Here is a 20911-nt window from a genome sequence, read left to right as displayed (position 1 = left end):
ACATATTAAAACTGTTAGGATCATATGGACATTCTGATTCCTGGAGAGCCGAGACAGAGAAGGGTGAAGTACTGTAGTGAAAATTCAGTGCAATGTAATGACCAAAAATATTCTCTGTTGTTGTGAGCCAAAACACAATACATAAAAGGAACATTGTATCTGTATTCAATACACGTGGGCTGTTCATCTCAAAGTCTGGAGGCTAAAAGGTGTGGGCCCTCCTGCTATAAACACAACCCCAACTTGAAACCTTAAAACTGTACCATCAAAACTCAGTTTCAATTGCTTGAAAGCTTCATCCTGGGTTGAAAACATAACCCAGGTATGGTGCAATTAAATTCTGAACTGTTCAAATAAAGGCATTTTCTCCAGAGAATTAAATCAATATCCAACTCGGACAAAAAGGGAAAAAATCAGTATTGATCCTTCTGAGTTCTTAAGGGAACAGATTTCGGCGTGGGCGAGAGGGGTGATATTTTTTTGGTTTTGTTTTGTGTGTGTGTAAATGATAGTGCTGGAGCATTTCTTAGTGCATTTTATTTGAGCGCAATCGGTCGCTGCCGGAGAAGAAGATAGCGATGGTCTGCAGGGGGCTTTTTACAACACACAAGTGAGTCATTGCTCAGGCCTGGCACGGCGGAAGCCGTGCGTCACTGTCCGCATCGCAATCCCGGCCACAGGTGGCCCATAGATCACAGGCGTCCGGACAGGGGGGCGGCGGAAGCACCGTCCGCACACCCCGAAGACGCCATCAATCATTGGGGATTGTCCGACCGAGCTGAAGCATTTGGAATGGAGGGTTTAGCTTGGGTGAACGGCCGCCGCATCACTTCAAATTAAATGCGAAAGAGAGGAGAACTCGGGGTGGGGAAACTCTGGGTAGCTCACAATATGGAGAACAATTGTCGATACTACAATTATAAACAGTGTTGGGAATAACGCCGTTATACATAACGGCATTATTTTTTTCAGTAACTGGGTAATCTAACTATATTTTTTCCGCCGTTACCGTTACTGATGGTCAAAAGCGGTGCGTTACTTACTTTGAATAAATTGAAGAAACTACCAGCTGTAGCGAGTCTACTGTGCTCTGTTTATTTGTCATCCAAGACTTTGGGTGCGTTCAGGTTCATGGCAATGAAAATAGTAAACACACATAGACTACCTTTGCAAGAATGATGGAGTTGCCGTTTGATACGGTCATAATGCTCAGGTCCTGCCCCCATCCGCAGCAAAACTGTTCGTAGCTTTGTAGCGATTTGTAATTTCGGAATCACTGATGAATTTAGTAACATACACCAAACAATAAATACAGCAAAATGTCCATTTCGCGTAATTGTAGAAGCCCGTCGACATCTTTACTCCATTTGTCTTCGGCTTGCTCGTAAGGGTCAACGTTGTTCACATCCTTAAGTTTGATCACATATCTGTTCTTTGCCTTAATAACGAGTTTGTCTCTTTATCGAACTAGCAAGTTAAAGTTTAATGTCCCACAAGCCAGATCTGCTTCCAATATGGCTGCGTTGTTGTCAAATCTCACGTGATCCCCCATTCTGTGATGTAAACACTCGAGCCTAATAGCGCACGTACTTCAGAGCCGGTGTTTTCCCACACAAACCGGAACAACGCGTGCGGCAAACACACACAGATGCAGAGGGATATGATGGCAGAGCATTTCGAGGAAAATTTGTCCTTACGAGGTGGAGATATAAACACTTTCAAGTTGGTTGAAATTAAAGGAAAAAAACGTGCATGTAAAGTGTAATTTATGTCCCGGGGCAAAGCTTTTGTCGACATCTGTGGTAAGCAATTCAAATCTGTTTCTTTGTTGCACTTCAACTGTAGGATAAATCTGTTGCTGGTGAGGTGCAATAAATATTACAAAGTTCTATAACACAACTACCTGTCTGTTCTTCTCTATTCAACTGACTCGAATACTGCTCAGAAAATTTCAAATTCTTTGAAATACAACAACTTCTTTTTAAAGTAACGGAAATAGTTACTTTCCCTGGTAATTAGTTACTTTCACTATAGAGTAATTCAGTTACTAATGCAGTTACTTTTTGGAAGAAGTAGTGAGTAACTATAACTAATTACTTTTTTAAAGTAGCGTGCCCAAAACTGATCATAAAATACAAACTAACTGTTTTCATCCTTCTGCTGTGAATTGAAATAAGTTCATTGCTGTTTAAACTGGGACGGTGGCAGCGAATGAACAAATTTGTGGACGTCTGTGACCATTCGTGGCAGCGAATGAGTTCATTTTGGGGCATTTACGGTCTATTCTTGTTGATTTTCACTGACTTCCTGTTGATTTCGGGCCATTTCTGGGTGGTATTGGGGCAGTTAAGGCTCAGTTCCTGTTGATTTTAGTTTACTGAACAGAAGGTGACCCGAGAATGTCAGAAAAAGAATAAGAAATGACTCAATTAACAGGAACTGACCTGTAAATGCCCTCAAAACCGTGAAGACTGGCTGTGAATGTCGATTTTCGGGCACTTCCTGTTGATTTTAGGGCCGTTAGGTGTCACTTCCTGTTGATTTTGGGCTATTGAAGTGACCTGAGAATGCCCCCAATACCAGGAAGACTGGCTGTAAATGTTCTGGTCTCAGTGCCACTGAGGGTGATAGACCTCTAATTCATTTTGATTGGGATGGGGCAAATGGAGGTTCTCGCCTAGTCAAATTGGATTGGATGTCTATGACTAGGGGTGTGACAAAATAATGAAATGGTGATATATCGTGATACTTTGTATCCCAAAAGGTTATCGATATGCTCCTGCCAAGAATCGAGATATCATTTTAAAAAGGTGTCAATGTCTAAATAAATAAATATGAACCGACAAGCTGCTACCAAAATCTTCCACCATAATAGTCTCAGTTAACTCTAAGGCTGCATTGACGGTGCACGACGCCGAATCCATTTAGACTGGGAATGTTCGTTCATTCGAAACCAGAGCATTCACAGTCATGCTGTCTGATTTTCAGGGCATTTACAGGTAATTTCCTGTTGAGTTTGAGTCACTGCCTATTCATTAGGTTGATTCCTGTTCCGTAACTCAAAATCAACAGGAAGTAACTGAAAATCAACAGGTAAATGACCTTAAATAGCCCAAAATTACCTCATTGCCTGGCATTGGCTACCACTGACGGCCATAGACGTTCAATCCGTTTGAAGTGGGAGGGGTGGCAGCGAATGAACGAATTCATTCGCCGCCACACTCCCAGTTCAAATGGATTGGACGTCTACTAGTTATAAACTCATTCCGATTCTGTTTATTAGTTGTTTGTAGAATATTCTAGAATGATTTCCTGACCAATGTATCTATAATCGTTGTATCGTCAGATCATCGTTATCGTGAGCTTTGTATCGCAAATCGTATTGTATCCTGAGGTACCACTCCTATCTGTGACCATCGATACTGGCCAAGGAGTGAATTTTAAGGCATTTCAGGTCATTTCGTGTCAAAATTTAGTCACTTCCTGTTGATTCTGGATCATTTCCTCTTGATTTTGGGCTACAGAACAGGAAGTGTCACAAATATGTCCCAAAATGAAGAGAAAGTGACTCAAATTACAGGAGTAACATGCAACTGCCCTAAAATGAGCAGGAAGTGAAGTGTAAGGACCTCCAAAACCAATAAAGACCGGCTGTGAATGCTCTGGTTTCAGCTCCATTGACGATGATAGACGTCAAATCCATTTTCCATTTTGACTTTGCATATCCCTAGATATAGTGGGACAAATAAGTATTTAGTCAACCACTAATTGTGCAATTACTCCCACTTGAAAATATTAGAGAGGCCTGTAATTGTCAACATGGGTAAACCTCAACCACGAGAGACAGAATGTGGAAAGAAAACAGAAAATCACATTGTTAAGAATGTATTTGCAAATCATGGTGGAAAATAAGTATTAGGTCAATACCAAAAGTTAATCTCAATACTTTGTTATGTACACTTTGTTGACAATAATGGAGGCCAAACGTTTTCTGTAACTCTTCACAAGCTTTTCACACACTGTTGTTGGTATTTTGGCCCATTCCTTTATGCAGATCTCCTCTAGAGCAGTGCTGTTTTGGGTCTGTCGTTGGGCAACACGGACTTTCAATTCCCTCCACAGATTTTCTATGGCGTTGAGATCTGGAGACTGGCTAGACCACTCCAGGACTTTGAAATGCTTCTTATGAAGCCACTCCTTTGTTGACCTGGCTATGTTTGTGATCATTGTCATGCTGAAAGACCAAGCCACGTCTCATCTTCAATGCCCTTGCTGATGGACGGAGATTTTCACCCAAAATCTCTCGATACATGGCCCCATTCATTCTTTCCCTTACACAGATCAGTTGTCCTGGTCCCTTTGCAGAAAAACAGCCCCAAAGCATGATGTTTCCACCCCTATGCTTCACAGTGGGTATGGTGTTCTTCGGATGCAATTCAGTATTCTTTCTCCTCCAAACACGAGAACCTGTGTTTCTACCAAAAAGTTCTATTTTGGTTTCATCTGACCGTAACACATTCTTCCAGTCCTCTTCTGGATCATCCAAATGCTCTCTAGCGAACCACAGACGGGTGCAGGATTTGAGTCCCTGGCGGTGCATTCTGTTACTGATAGTAGCCTTTGTTACTGTGGTCCCAGCTCTCTGTAGGTCATTCACTAGGTACCCCCGTGTGGTTCTGGGATTTTTGCTCACCGTTCTTGTTATCATTTTGACGCCATGGGGTGAGATCTTGCATGGAGCCCCAGATCGAGGGAGATTATCAGTGGTCTTGTATGTCTTCCATTTTCCGATAATTGCTCCCACAGTTGATTTCTTTACACCAAGCGTTTTACCGATTACAGATTCATTCTTCCCACCCTGGTGCAGGTCTACAATTTTGTCTCTGGTGTCCTTCGACAACTCTTTGGTCTTGGACATAGTGGAGTTTGGAGTGTGACTGACTGAGGTTGTGGACAGGTGTCTTTTATACCAAAAATGAGTTAAAACAGGTGCCATTAATACAGGTAACGAGTGGAGCCTCGTTAGACCTCGTCTTTGACAGCCAGAAATCTTGTTTGTTTGTAGGTGACCAAATACTTATTTTCCACTCTAATTTGGAAATAAATTATTTAAAAACCAAACAATGTGATTTTCTGTTGTTTTTTTTTCACATTCTGTCTCTCATGGTTGAGGTTTACCCATGTGGACAATTACTGGCCTCTCTAATCTTTTCAAGCAGAAGAACTTGCACAATTGGTGGTTGACTAAATACTTATTTGCCCCACTGTATTTGTATACTGGGTATGCAAAAGTAGGTCTACGGTCGCAGCAGCACATTTATTCCTCTCAATGTTTAAAAGTAAAAAAAAAAAAAAAGATTTGTTGTGCGTGTATATATTAGGTGTTTAAGTTTCAAGCACTGGTCTATAATAAGGGATTGATGGTTGATTTGTACAGTAGTTCCGTCTTCCTACCTGTATGAGGCGTGCCTGCTCCGATTGCAGCGTGTTGAGATCTTGCCCCAGGCTCCCCTGCCCCCGGCGTAGAGCCTCGTAGTCCATCTTGAGTTGTCCCGCGTGGGCGGACAGCTTGGCTACTTCCTCCGCCAGGCTGACCAGCAGCGCGCGATCCTGACCTTTGACCGACTTGAGGTCCGAGTCGTGGTCAGTGAGCGAGTGCAGAAGCGAGGTTTGCACGCCTTCCAGTCGCAAAAAATTGCCGCTGTAGTCTGGGCAGTTGGGGTCAATGAAGATGTTGACGCGGGAACCATCGCCGCGCTCCACCGTCACCAAGGCGTTAGCCTCGTCCTGGTTGGTGGAGATGTGCGGCACCCCATCCGACATGGGCGGCGCCCGGTTGTGGTTCATGAAGAGGATGGTGCCCGTCACCGTGACGGCCAGCAGGACGGCCACAAAGAGAAGGATGGTGCACAGAAGGTAGCTGCAGCTCATCCTCTGCAAAGAGACAAAAGATGAGTTATGATATGGAGATTTTTTTAGTGAGTTTGAAACATTAACTCGAGAATTTAATCTTAAAGTCTCGGACCAAATCTTTTCGAGGACATCATGGGGCACTTTAGAGACAATGTCCAGGCCGGGCTGCTTTTAATTGTTCATTTATGACTGAATGTATATAGCGTATTAGAGGTGTGACAACATATATGAAAAAGGTGATTTTTCATAATACTTTGCAACCCAAAAGGTTATCGAGATGCTCCCACCAAGAATCAATATATTGTTTTAAAAAGGTGTCACTAAAAGGTTGATACAAAAATCTTCCATATGATTAGGCATGTGCTGGTATAAGATTCTGACGATATGATAACCTTAAGCCAAAATATCACGGTTTCATGGTATCACGGTATTGCAATTACAGCTCTACAATGTGTTATTTGGGTTCACAAAAAAAAAAAAAATTGAACAGATTTTTTATTTTGCAAAACATATTAGAAAATTGGAACACATGTATGATATTAAGTTAATTTTTTTTTTTTTTTTTTTTAAATCACGGAATTAAAATAAATACAGTCCTTTAGGTAAGCCTAAACCCACAGCAGCAGCTCAACATTATTACCATCAGAACAAAAATAGTTGAAATATTTTCCATAAAAAGCATGTGTGTATGACTCGTATCATGTTTACATTATACACACACTCTTTCTCAACACAGTTGCCAGAGGAAAAGAACACCACGTTTTACCACCGATAGACACACTAAACACGCTAGAGTTAACTCTCGTAGCTGGTGCGAAACGGTCATGACAGTGTCTACTAACCTTTTATTTTGTATAAATACGAAATCATGTTTGAGGTATTGCCTCTTCGGCAGCCACCCTCCACAAACATGTTTACATGTCAGCTAGCCCTCCTCCTCTAAGCCGCGGCCATCTGTAACTTGTCTGTAGCCGAAGTACTCCCATACCAGCAATTTTGTTTTCTTCGATGGTGGAAAATGTTTCACCACCTCCAGCCATCGTGTCACACAGCTGACTCACTGACACTGAGCAACAACCGGTAGGGGAGAGTTGAGCCTTGCAGCTGTAAGCGAGTGATTTCTCGCTGCCTTTTTGGGACATTAAAAAAAAAAAAAAAACGCTCAGGGACTGTATGACGGCAAATTTGTGCGGTTTTGAAACTGTCAGTTTTTCATATCACGGTATACCTTGAAACCGGTAATCGGCACATGTCTACATAAGATAAGTATCCACGTTAGCTCACTGGCTGCCATTGACGGGGCAAAATCATTTTGACTTGATTGGAAATCTAGCGCCGTTGATGGCACTGAAACCAAGGCATTCACATCCTATGGTGGTCAATGACAACCACTGAGTTTAATTTTGGGGCATTTCAAGTTATTTGCTATTGATTTTTAGTCACTTCCTATTGATTTCTGGGTCATTTACTGTTGGTTTTGGGTGACGGAACAGGAAATGACCCGGGAATCTCCCCAAATGAATAGGCAGTGATTTATACTCAACAGGAAGTGACCCGTGCTTGCTCTAAAATGAACAGAAAGTGACTTCTGAATGCCTCAAAAATCGGAAAGACTGGCTACGAATCCTCTAGTTTAGATTGAAGGAACATTCATTTGCCATTCCCAGTTTAAATAATCTATTTAAACTGGAGTGGCAAATGAATTTTCATCTAGCGCAGTTAGTGGCAGCCATTAAGACGCTGCTACAGTGGAAGATTTTGTTGGTTCCTTTTTATTTTATTAAACGGTGACACTTTTTTAAAACGAAATATCGATTCTTGGCAGGAGCATATTGATAGCCTTTTTAGATGCAAAGTATCACAATACATCACCATTTCGATATTTTGTCACCACTGTTGTGCCCTGTATGCATCAGATTCACTTGGCTGAAATGACATACACAACAAACAAACGTCTTTCGGAGGCATCGCGGCCATTAACCAGACCGTAAAATGGCCGCATGTTTTGGCCTTTTTACGACCGGGCTCCATTTTCCATTCGCCGGGTCCGAGACGGACACGAGGAGGCATTACAGCCGTGATTACAAGCTCGGCTGCAATGAATCAGCGTATGATTTCTTATTATTGTTCAGTCCGCACCGGAGGATGAATGAGAAGTACAGCATACTGTGTTTATTTTATGTTTTGTATGTGCAAGCCTGTGCGCCAGACAGCGCGGGCTTATTAATATGTAAATGAGGGGCCCGGGCGCATAGCGCCGCGCTAATAGACAGCTAACGGTAAATGTTTTACGACGGAAGAGCTTTATGGTTTCTTTAATGCGAAGAAAATCAATTGGCCGATGCCGGAAACTAACAAATGAGCCACACAAATTATACATATGAAAAAATGATGCAAGGTCAAATCCTCATCCGCAATAACTTATTTGCCGTTTGACTAAACTAACGCTGGGTTACCTTGGCTTAGAAGTTTAATTGATTCTGTTATCAAGCTCGCACTGACGTATTTTCGAGACCCACCTAATCACGTGTTCTGTGACAATACAGTGGTACCTCAGAGATACGAAAACCTCGGCATACCCCCCCAAAAAATTTCGAAGCTTTTTTTGCTTATTAGGAAAAATCATTCAACATATGAAAGATAATACATACTTTAATAGACATTATGAGATATAAATGTTATACATTCAGAAGTGGTGTAGTAATGCGATTCATTTACTCACATTTAGTTGAGTAACGTTTTGAGAAAAATGTACTTTTTAAAGTAATGATACCACGCAATATTTTTTACTTTTACTTGAGTAGATTTGTGAAGAAGAAACATTACTTTTACGCCACTAGTTAATTCTACATAGACTTTATTTTTTGCCAGAGATGCCGACAGTGGCCGTCTGTTTCACCAATGAGACATCGCAACACTGACCACATGACCCCATTATACCAATCAGGGATAGTGATAGAGACAATGTTTTTTTTTCTCTACTAGAGGGTATTCATGCCTTTTGGATGGGTGATGTTGCATAGGCTAAATTCATACTGCAGGTCTTAATGCACAAATCCGATTTTTTCGTGTTTTTCCAACTTGAGCAGAGATTGCGCTAGACTTTTTCGTTGTCTGTCATTTTGACTGACAGGGTCATAAAAATCCACTCATAATCTATTTTTACCCGTCACTTAAATTTTTAAAATGATTATATCTTGATGCAGTCACTTTATGTATATACACAATAATACAATAATACTTTATAATATAAAGTAACTAACATTAGTGCAGTCATGGATTACAGTAAGCAGGCCAGTGCTGTGTTTCCATATATATTTTTATTATATTATGTATATACAGGATATATATACAGTGCCTTGCAAAAGTATTCGGCCCCCTTGAATCTTGCAACCTTTCGCCACATTTCAGGCTTCAAACATAAAGATATGAAATTTAATTTTTTTGTCAAGAATCAACAACAAGTGGGACACAATCGTGAAGTGGAACAACATTTATTGGATAATTTAAACTTTTTTAACAAATAAAAAACTGAAAAGTGGGGCGTGCAATATTATTATATCTCCATTATATCTCTAATATATATATCTCCATCCGTAACACCACCTGTGTGTAATCAAGTCTCCGTATAAATGCACCTGCTCTGTGATAGTCTCAGGGTTCTGTTTAAAGTGCAGAGAGCATTATGAAAACCAAGGAACACACCAGGCAGGTGCGAGATACTGTTGTGGAGAAGTTTAAAGCCGGATTTGGATACAAAAAGATTTCCCAAGCTTTAAACATCTCAAGGAGCACTGTGCAAGACCACTGCAAATCTACCAAGACCCGGCCGTCCTTCCAAACTTTCTTCTCAAACAAGGAGAAAACTGATCAGAGATGCAGCCATGAGGCCCATGATCACTCTGGATGAACTGCAGAGATCTACAGCTAAGGTGGGAGAGTCTGTCCATAGGACAACAATCAGTCGTTACTGCACAAATCTGGACTTTATGGAAGAGTGGCAAGAAGAAAGCCATTTCTCAAAGATATCCATAAAAAGTCTTGTTTGAAGTTTGCCACAAGCCACCTGGGAGACACACCAAACATGTGGAAGAAGGTGCTCTGGTCAGATGAAACCAAAATTGAACTTTTTGGCCACAATGCAAAATGATATGTTTGGCGTAAAAGCAACACAACTCATCACCCTGAACACACTATCCCCACTGTCAAACATGGTGGTGGCAGCATCATGGTTTGGGCCTGCTTTTCTTCAGCAGGGACAGGGAAGATGGATGCAGCCAAATACAGGAACATTCTGGAAGAAAACCTGTTGGTATCTGCACAAGACCTGAGACTGGGACGGAGATTTATCTTCCAACAGGACAATGATCCAAAACCTAAAGCCAAATCTACAATGGAATGGTTCAAAAATAAACGTATCCAGGTGTTAGAACGGCCAAGTCAAAGTCCAGACCTGAATCCAATCAAGAATCTGTGGAAAGAGCTGAAGACTGCTGTTCACAAACACTCTCCATCCAACCTCACTGAGCTCGAGCTGTTTTGCAAGGAAGAATGGGCAAGAATGTCAGTCTCTCGATGTGCAAAACTGATAGAAACATACCCCAAGCGACTTGCAGCTGTAATTGGAGCAAAAGGTGGCGCTAAAAAGTATTAACGCAAGGGGGCCGAATAATATTGCACGCCCCACTTTTCAGTTTATTTGTTAAAAAAGTTTAAATTATCCAATAAATGTTGTTCCACTTCACCATTGTGTCCCACTTGTTGTTGATTCTTGACAAAAAATTAAAATTTTATATCTTTATGTTCGAAGCCTGAAATGTGGCGAAAGGTTGCAAGGTTCAAGGGGGCCGAATACTTTTGCAAGGCACTGTACATTGCGCCATAAGATCCTCCGGCCCTATTGGTCATAATCTTTCCCATCATGCTTTAGTAATGGGATTCTGCTCTCCTATTGGCCTTTTGTTGATGACGTTTCAATTTGGTTGTCGCAGTATGACGTGCACAGGCGCGACGTTATTAATGCGGGTCGATGTCTGAGCCAAAAGAGAACAAGTCTCGCGTTATTGTCTCACAAAGAGTTTTTATTAAGCCTACACACGGTTCTCAAACATTAGTAGCACATTAAAGCACAGGTCACCTCACGTTTTTGTGTGACGAAGAGTGAGGTAAATGACAGGCCCCATCGATCTTGTGAAAGAGGACATCGCCTTGCTCGAAAGGTAAGATATATAGATTTTTTTCCTTTTTCCGCTGCATTATGTTTTATTATTTACTTCATTAAATGTATTAACGGTTAGGTTAGATTAGGTATCTGGAATGATTCAAAGATTTTCGGCTGTAGTTTTATTCCAGTTCAACCCCGATTATAAAATGTAATATGGCGTTTCAGCACTGCTTTGAACTGATTAGGGCATTCACATGGAAAACTCGTCTCTACTTACTGAATTCTCGGGTTATGTGACTACATCGAGAACCATTTAATTTTGTAAGTAGAGGTACCACTGTATTGGTCTTCCTTGTATATAGCATCCCTTGGCCCAATGGGTAATCCAATTGTATGCTGGGTAATGGACATCCAACTCCTAACATAATTGTATTTGACGATAAATGTAAACAAACAAAATATACATACCACAATGTGCTACATAATGCCCATGTACAGTGGTACCTCTCCTTATTAAATTAATTGATTCTGGAAGCCGTCTCGTAAACTGAAAATTCCATCAGTAGAGATGCGTTTTGCACGTAAATGCCCTAAACCAGTGGTCCCAAAACCAGTACCGGTCCGTGGCGCATTTGCTACTTCATGTTCGAGTACCATAATCTTTGGACTATAAGGCGCACCTGACCATAACCCGCTCCCACCAAATTTGACACAAAACCAGCATTTGTTCACAGATAAGCCGCACTGGACTATAAGCCGCAGCACTCCTCACTGTATTATGGAATATTTACACCAAAAGATAGTAACCAGTAACACTTTATTTGACAGCGGCACCGTAAGACTGTCATAAGACCAAATGAACCACCATGAAGCTTTGAACCAGTGGGTTGAAAAGCTTCATTGCTTCGAGAAGCTTAATTTGCCCATCACTGCTCCACCCGCTGTCAACACTGTTGTCATCCAACATGCCTCCTAGCATGCATTGCAGCACTACAGATGCAAATAACAAACAAAATTCATGTTCTCTGCAAATTATTTCCTCAGTTACTGTTTCAGTTTCATTTATTGCTAGAGATGGTATTTGGTAACTCTTTATTTGAAAGTGGCCCCATAAAACTGTCATTAGACAATCATAATTATGACATGACACTGTTAAGACAATTAATGAATGCTTATTCTAGATGTCATTTGTGTTATCCGGCAAATTATCTCACTTTTGAATGGATGTAAAAGATCCGAGCTGAACATAAATGGAGATAGTGACATAGTTTGCCGGATGACACTTAATGACATCTGTCATAAGCATTCAGTAATGCCCATGATAGTGTCATGTCATAATTATGACGGTCATAAGACCAAATGAACCACCATTGCTTCAAGAAGCTTCATTTGGACATCACTGCTCCTTTGGAGAGACAGTCAACCTCTGCTGTCACCTGCCGTCAACACTGTTTTTTTCCCAACATGCCTCCTATTATGCATTGCAGCGCTACAGATGTAAATTACAATCAAAATTCATGTTCTGTGCCAATTATTTCTTCAGTTGCTGTTCCAGTTGTTTCATTAATTGCTAGTTATGGTATTTGGTAACATTTTATTTGACAGTCGTGCCATAAGACTATCATAATTATGACATGACACTGCCATGAGCATTAATGAATCCTTATGACAGATGTCATTTTGTGTCATCAACAAATTATCTCACTTTTGAATAGATTTAAAAGATCCGAGCTGGAGTTCGTGACATAGTTTTCCGGATGACAATGACATCTGTCATAAGCATTAATTCATGCCCTTGATAGTGTTATAATTATGACGGTCTTATGACTAGGGATGGGAATCGAAATCCGATTCCAATTCTGAACCGGTTCCGAGTGTTTCGAGGCCTCGACATCACAATGAAAAAGCCTTAACGATCCCTTTAACGATCCCGAAAGACGCATATTGCGTCGTGACGTGTCTTATTGTCCAGACGCATCAAACTAGCATGACGCCAAGAACCACTCGCTCCAAAGTTTAGCTACACTTCACCAGGAAAAAGGGTGAAAGTGAAAGGTTACGATAGTTTAGCACGAGCATTGCCGCCGTAAACATAACAATGACAGTACGTAGGTTCAAACGCTCGAAAGTGTGTCTTCACTTCACGAGGAAAAAGTACAAAAAAGCGACTTGCAGTCATTGCGAGATGGAAATAACTGCATCGGGAGGGAATAGACTGCACTGTCCTCACCGAGACGCCAAGGCTCAGTCCTGGCTATACAGCTAGCTAAACTCCCAAATGACGATGCAGAAGACGTTGGTATAATTTGCTGACTTTATTCAACCATCACTTGAAACTAAAAATAGAAATAAAACAAACCAATTTCGTCCCCAATAACAAACAGGTTTGCATCAACATAAATCAGCGATGATTAGCTGCTAACACAGTAACAACAAACAGTTAGCATGCGTTCGCTAGCATTAGCACATCGTTTAAACCACTACACAACTGGATTTAAGTGTCCGATCGCGAGTGGAAACTCACAAAAACAACACAGAAGATGATACATACAGGCGTTGGCTCTGTAGATATTTTACAAACATTAACAAAGAACTTAGGCTGGTGGAAGTGTTTCCCTTTCTCACTAACTCGCTCACTCGCTTGGATGCGGCATTTCTTCCTCTTCGCGTGTAAGCGCGGTCTTCTTCACGTGAGCGCGTGCTTCTTTGCGTGAGGAAGCGCAAGGGCGCCACCACTTGGGCGTGAAAGCACCATAAAAACTAAAAGGCATGCATTTCAATATACTGGTAAATAAAAACAGGGGTCCCCAAACTACGACTCGCGGCTCCATATTTGGTCCGGCCCCCTGAACAATTCCAGAGAGCATTTTGAATTGTTTTTGTTTTTTTCTCCCTCAGTAGTGTTATTTATTTCCTAGCCTTTTTCAGTGAATAACTCAGAGAGGGTTATTTGGTTATTATCTATTTAATTAATAGTGCTATTATTATATATTATTATTATATTATATTATTATTTTTATTTTATTTACTTTTGTTCCGTGAAGAATCCACAGAGGGTTATTTGATTGTGGCTTTCTGAAAAACATTTTTTTTTACATTTATGCACTCCTGCAATCGTCACACTTTTTCTGTTACAAACTGACCCCGGCCTCTCATCAGAGAAGGGAAAAGTTATTTGGCCCTCACAGGAAAAAGTTTGGAGACATTGCCAAAGGCAGAACAACGACCTATATGCCAAAATATACCAATATTTTTTATTTCTATTAGAAAAATGTTTCAGTAAAATGTTACACATTCTTGTGCATTTGCCACTTATTGCCACAGTTAACATTGAGGCTTTGGGCCTCTTTTGACCTCAATGTGAGTTTGTAAGGTTGTGACTTCTGATTAAACAAACTTGATGCCAATCAAAATGTTTGTTCTTCTTTTACCCGAAATTAGAATCGATAAGAGAACCGATAAAGAATCGAATCGTTAAGCAATATCGATAATGGAATTGGAATCGTAAAAATCGTATCAATTCCCATCCCTACTTATGACGCCGCTCTCAAATAAAGTGTTACCTATTAACCCAAATAAATCAACAAATAAGCCGCGCTGGACTATAAGCTGCAGGATATTGAGGGAGGGAAAAAAGTAGCGGCTTATAGTCCGGAATTTACGGTAGTCATGCAATAACGTCTGTAAAATCGGGACGCTAACAAACTAGTTATACTTAAGTTCCACTAGGTGGAGGGACAAAGCATTACAAATACTAAAATGGAGAGTACTTGTATAGCGCATTTATCTACATTTTTACCATGCCCAAAGCGCTTTACATTAGCACACATTCAGGCACCAGTGGTGCTGCTGCCAACCCATTGGGGGCAAATTTGGATTCAGTGCCTTGCCCAAGGGCACTTCAACAATGGCCATTCATAGCTGGGAATCAAACCACTGACCCTTTGGTCCCAGGACAACTCTAGCTACCAACTGCGCAACAGCCGCCCGCTAATACGAAAGACAGGCAATTAGAGGACATGACAGCAAATTTAATGTCTTTTTAGAAGAACTTATGCAAAAAAACCAAAAACAAAAAAAAGTCATGACACGAAAGCCACTCGAGGATGATAAACTTGAGGTGTCACTGTATAGGCATTCAACCTTCTAGATAATTGGAGCCATCAGCCATATTTACAAACCCGAATAGCTTTTGGAAAGGAAATTTGACAATTCTTTGTTTGACAATCCTTAGAAGACTTTTCAGAGGAAGAAGCTACATTATTTACTTCTAAATTGCTGGATGTCGTCAGAGGTACACAGCAGCTGTACTATTCATGCAACTTCCTCCGCGTCTCGCCTTCACGGTTCATAATGTCCTCCCCGGTGCAGACGTAAGCAGAGTTTGCCTGAGCTTTATTGCTGGCGGGGCCTCAAGACATCAGTGGGGGCCATCAGCACAGCAGCACTGCAGTAAACATTCATCGCCTGCTCCGTTACGCCAAAACAGGAAAGATATACAGCGACTTGCACTCTGCCAGTAGTCAAACTCGGGCAGAACTGACACTTAACTGCTTTTACACAGATGTGAGTGTAAGAAGCTCTTTGCTAATTTAATCACAAGTGAAAGCAAAGCGAGGTAAGGAGTATATGGAGAATGACTCAGAAAGACTGAGATTTTTCTTTCACTTGTACTTGGAGTGGAGGTGTCGGGATTACTTCCTCTAAGGCACATTACTATCACTTCAGTAAGGGTGTTAACAGGGCTTAAGATGAAAGGGCAACAACCACTTTGGCCCACGAGGGTGACCGCAACAGCTATGACAGCGAGAGTAATTACCGCCAAGATGGCCACGCGGGTGACGGCTAGGGGTAGAAACCTCTGGGCACCTCACGATATGATACGATTTGCAATACAAAGCTCATAATATTGATGATCATTCTATGATATACTACAATACAACAGAAAAACAAGCTCTTTTCATCCATCTGCTGTGAAATGAATTGATAGATTTACTGTTGCATTGCTTTTTTTTAACCCATTAATTCAACAAACGTGTTCTTTTTTTGGTTGTTGTTCCAGAAAAAACGTGCATTTGAACCAATCGGAGCTAACTATCCATGCTGATCACATGCCATTATTTCAGCTAACTGAACGGAAAACAGAGTCCAGAAAGTATGCTGCGCGCATGCGCACATCAGCCTTAACCCTTTAACACCTAAGTCTATTATGGCCGAATTTTCCTGCCTTTTATGTTGCCTTTATATTTCAAAGAAATAAAAATATTCACAATGGCCAATTTGGGTCCCTTTTTTCAGGACACCATAACCTTCATGCTTAAACTGCTGTTTTTTTCACTGACCAAGTATAACCATCATTTTGGACCGAAAAAGACAGAAAAATCTTTTGTCAAAATTTGCAATGTTGATGTCCCATTGACAACCAAACATGCTCAACGAAACGTTTTGAAGCTTGATAATATTTATTCAACTTGTTATGATAAACATTCAATAGAAAAAAAAAGATTGAATAGTTTTATGTTTGACAATTCAACACAAACAGCAGGTTTGGTCATAGGTGTTTTTGCCTTTACACATACTATGGTCAAAACAGTTTATATACAGTGCAAAATAGTGAGAAAAAATAAATAAATAAATTTAAAAAAAAATGTATATATATATATATATATAGATAGATAGATATAGATAGATAGATATATATATATAAAGAGAGAGTGTATGTATATACAGTTTTTATATATACATTACATACATAAATATATATGGCGGGAAACACAGACAAGGGTGAAAAAGCAGTTTCTGCTCTTGCACTTTTCTTGAAAATAAACTGCTGTACTCTCAGCCAAAGAACTGTTGTGCTTGATAGAACAATATGTCTATATGCTGCCATAGCAGATTCATGGCACAATAAGCCCCCAAACTATTTTTAATTTGTCCATTTTACCCCGGAAACCTCCGTTTACAGACGTTTTGTTTCAAACCAGCCATAAAAAAAAGGTAAGTAATTATATTTATGATTCAAAATGTCTGTCATTTTTAACTTACAATCATTAATCAATGTCCAATATTTCGTTTAAAAAAAAAAAAAAAAAACGACTTCAAAAAATTATTCACTCGCATATTTTAAACTTTTAAACAAATTACGTCACAATGAAAAAAAATGATGTCTGTAAAAAAGAGTCACGGATATCTACCTCATAACCATCGCTTAATTGTATCTTTTTTTGTTAGTGTCGCATTTTCCCCGATATGTTAGATGATAAATAATCGATCCAAACAAAGAAAAATTGAAAAAAAAAAACATTTGAAAGGGTAAATATATGAAAAATAAAATCTTGACCACTTGATGTCTGCGAATTCTGCATCGAGACCCTTGTTATATTACCATGTTTCACCATGAAATCCCCCAAAAATGCGGTTCTGGCCATTCACAGCTGTGTCTTGACACTCGGTGATACATTCTACATGGATTTTTTGGATCGAAAAGCGATAAGTATGCGATTATATCTCGTTAAAACTGTGGCGTCTTTAATTCTGCTCTCGTGTGCTCTCACCTCCAGTTAGGGTTTTGCTGTTAAATTTTTTTATTTATTTATTTTTACAAAATGCCCTCCTGTTAAAAATGTTTCTTTCCCCAGAAAATTGAGATTTTAAGCTTTCCAATGATGTATCACACATGCATATAGGAAAATTTTGAAATTTGGCCAAATTGGGGGTCTCAGAGCGGAATTTCAAGTCACCTGAGTGTTTTCCGCCACACAGTCCATGACAAAAGTCTTGTCGCTAATCCAGTTTGTAAAAACAATTGCTAATAACCTGACTTTTAATTATTCAATTGGTTTCAGAAATTGCTCATATGAAAGCTAAGACCCTCCCAAATGATGTTGAATGTACAAAAATATATTTGTTTCACTGAAAAATGATTTATCATTTAATGAAGACATAAAGGTCAAATTTTGGGAAGACAAAAGTTTTGAGTGTTTTCCGCCATATACACACATACATATTTAGATGGTGCCTCGCTTGGCAATATATCAAGTTTTCGGATGACGTTATTCCTTTGTGAACTCACAATGGCTCCAGAGATATGTAGTCTTTCGTGGTACTTTCGGTTTTGAAAAAGGACAAGAAATGATGGGAATATGGACATAAACACTTGGTCCATGCAGAGTTTTAATGCTTATTGATGAGGGCAATAAAACCATGAAACTCAAATGACTGTCCTCTTTTACTTGGTCAATTAACTTCAAGTAAAAACGGGCGTGGACCTCAACTTCCACACTTTTAAATGAGACCAACCAGCAGCACATGGGTGACTGAATTACAGCGTGACAAGGATTCAAAGATGATATGCGTAAAATTACTACCCACCAATGTTTTTAACTCATTCACTCCCAGCCATTTTCACCGGAGCGAGGCCCTTCGCTCCTGGCCGTTTTACTGGATTTTGGCTGATTTTGCAAGGCCCACAGAAAATTCTATTCTATTGCTATATAAACATGGAACCCACCAAAAGAAAGACTGGACTCTTTTCTTTCAGCAGAAAAAAAAAGTTAATTCATATATTTTTTCCATTCTTTAGAAATCGGCATTAGAAAATAGCTTACTTTGAGCAATTTTCCAATTTCTGATGAAAAAACAGAGAAACTGAGCTTTTTGTGAAAGCATACATTTCAAACATAACTTTGACTTTAACACAGCTATTTTTCACTTATGGAACATCCCAAGCATCTGAATAATGTTTTCGATCTACAAAATAACATAAACAACAAGACAAATAGAGGTTTTGATCGCAATGTAACAATTTATTTACATATAGTTAAACTATTGAACTGTTGAACGATGTGCGCACATACATAACAACGGGGAAGGCTCTCTGCTGCTCCGGCTAATCTGATGAGTCCGGATCAAGATCGGTCTCACTTTTTTCATCATCATCATCTTCATCGTTGGTTTCTACCTCGGGCTAAAGAGTAACACAACGTTAGCTCCGTAGAACGCGTGTGGAACCTGATGCTGTTGTGGACGTCACAGTGTGTCTCATCAAGATAGATTTTTTTTTAATCCTTTGACAATGGTTTCGTTTTCTTATCAAAACACTCCTCCAGTGTCGTTTGCGTTTTTTGTCTGATCGTTCACCACATTTTTCTCAAATTCTCACGCGTCTTCATAAGATCCCTCCAACTTCCGTTTCCTGATTATTTTTCTTCACTTCCTTTCTTTGCCCGAGATGAGTTCTTACCAAATGCACTACTGACCTCCAGTGACCAGTTTTATTGCTTTAAAATTGGTTTCAAGCTTTGTGCATTGTATCTTAGATACATAGGAACCTATAGATGCCTCTTGTAAAAACAAAAAAAACAAAAGTGTAAATATGTTTTTGGGACACTGAACCAATTAAAAATAGAACGTATTTATACGTTTTTGGAGCCAATGAGTTAATAACGGCGTTGGAGTATAAAGGCATTTCTAACGGCGTAATTTTTTTCAGTAGTGAGTAATCTAATTAATTACCTTTCCCATCTTTGCGAAAGCTTTTACCGTTGCTGAGGATGTGAAGGGGCGTGTTACTACAATTTGGTTGAATGAAGCGCAAGTTGTATGATTTGTCACACATCCGCTTGCCTGATCTGGAGAGTGCAGAGCGGGAAGGAGGAGGAGGGAAGGGGGTGGTGACGCCGTTGCAAACGCGATGATGTTTGGCTAGGTGGCTCGGACCGTTAGCATAACATTTGTGGTTTTGTTAGCATTGAGCATCGGCTTCAGTCTAGTTTATTTTTCACATCACGACAGCATAACGGCTACAGGAAATTCTTGCTGCACCTGGGAGAGGCGTGTGAGCCTTTTTGGGTTTAAAAAGGTTCCCGTTCACCACGAATATTGGCAAAAACAAGCCCTACTACTGTGGGACCATTAGACGTACGAGAAAGTGAGTAAACGTCGTATTTTGTATTACATCAAATACTGGGATCATGACACACGTTTTAATAAGGAGGTGGCTTGCATTTTGTGGCTGATTGTACACTGAAAATGCCACTCGGCCGACGGCGGGTAGCTTGTTTGCACACCCACTTCTATACTCGGCTTATTGCCCTCTTCGTGTGTTCTGTCAAATTTTAAATCCCATCAGAAATTGCAACTTTGCGTTAAAAATGACCGCGAATACAGCGATTACAAAGTAAACACTACAAGCTTTCTTTAATAAAGGACTATTTACTTACGTTTGATCACGGACGAACATGTAGAAAAGTTCTCCTCAGACACATCCTGGCATGTTAACTTCACAACAATTGCATGCCGGTCTCTGTTTACATCTTTGCCGTGTAGTAAAGCATTATTTTACGCCATATTTGTGTTGACCATGTGGCAGCTATGTGCTCCTCTGACATTAGCCGGTTTGTCTAGCGGTACTCTCCAGATGCTTCCCCGGCGAGCTCTCCTGTCCGTAGCAGGGTAACGAGTTGTAACTTGCTCGCTGCCGGGCGGGTTGCCGATCGGCGAAGACAAACGACAACCCTGCCGCTGTGTGACATGGTCCGGGCTAGTTTTGTGTGATTTTTCGCTTCGAAAAGCGAAAATAAGACTTTGAGACGTCACTCAGTTCGGGTTAGCATGTTGGCTAGCTGTCACGACTTTTGTTTACATTCTCCGAAGCCGAGGCAGGGAAATGACAAAAGCCTCACTAACTACAACGGCATAAAATATCGTTCGGGAGGTGCAACAGTATAGTACGTGAAGTCGACAGTTTTGACCATTAAGGAGTAATTTTGCCATGTCGTCCTGAATAAATGCATTTTTATTATTTCATATTCCATTTAGCACAAGACTGTTATT

At 40.3% G+C, this 20911-nt stretch overlaps 1 protein-coding gene across 3 annotated transcripts in view; it reads right to left on the bottom strand.

The window, feature by feature from the left end:
* The window catches only part of fibcd1b (fibrinogen C domain containing 1b), a 310956-nt gene that overhangs the window by 188561 nt on the left and 101484 nt on the right, over window positions 1-20911 (bottom strand). For 2 of the 3 annotated variants that reach the window (XM_057819800.1, XM_057819801.1), the window contains one exon: window positions 5455-5934. In XM_057819800.1, the coding sequence (XP_057675783.1) occupies window positions 5455-5934 (480 nt within the window). Of the gene's footprint in view, window positions 1-5454; window positions 5935-8369; window positions 8389-20911 lie in introns of those variants that run through there. The other variant, XM_057819802.1, reaches the window with a different exon arrangement.

Source organism: Corythoichthys intestinalis, chromosome 17 (assembly GCF_030265065.1).
Source record: "Corythoichthys intestinalis isolate RoL2023-P3 chromosome 17, ASM3026506v1, whole genome shotgun sequence".
NCBI lineage: Eukaryota > Metazoa > Chordata > Actinopteri > Syngnathiformes > Syngnathidae > Corythoichthys > Corythoichthys intestinalis.
This window is presented reverse-complemented; position numbering and strand designations above follow the sequence as displayed.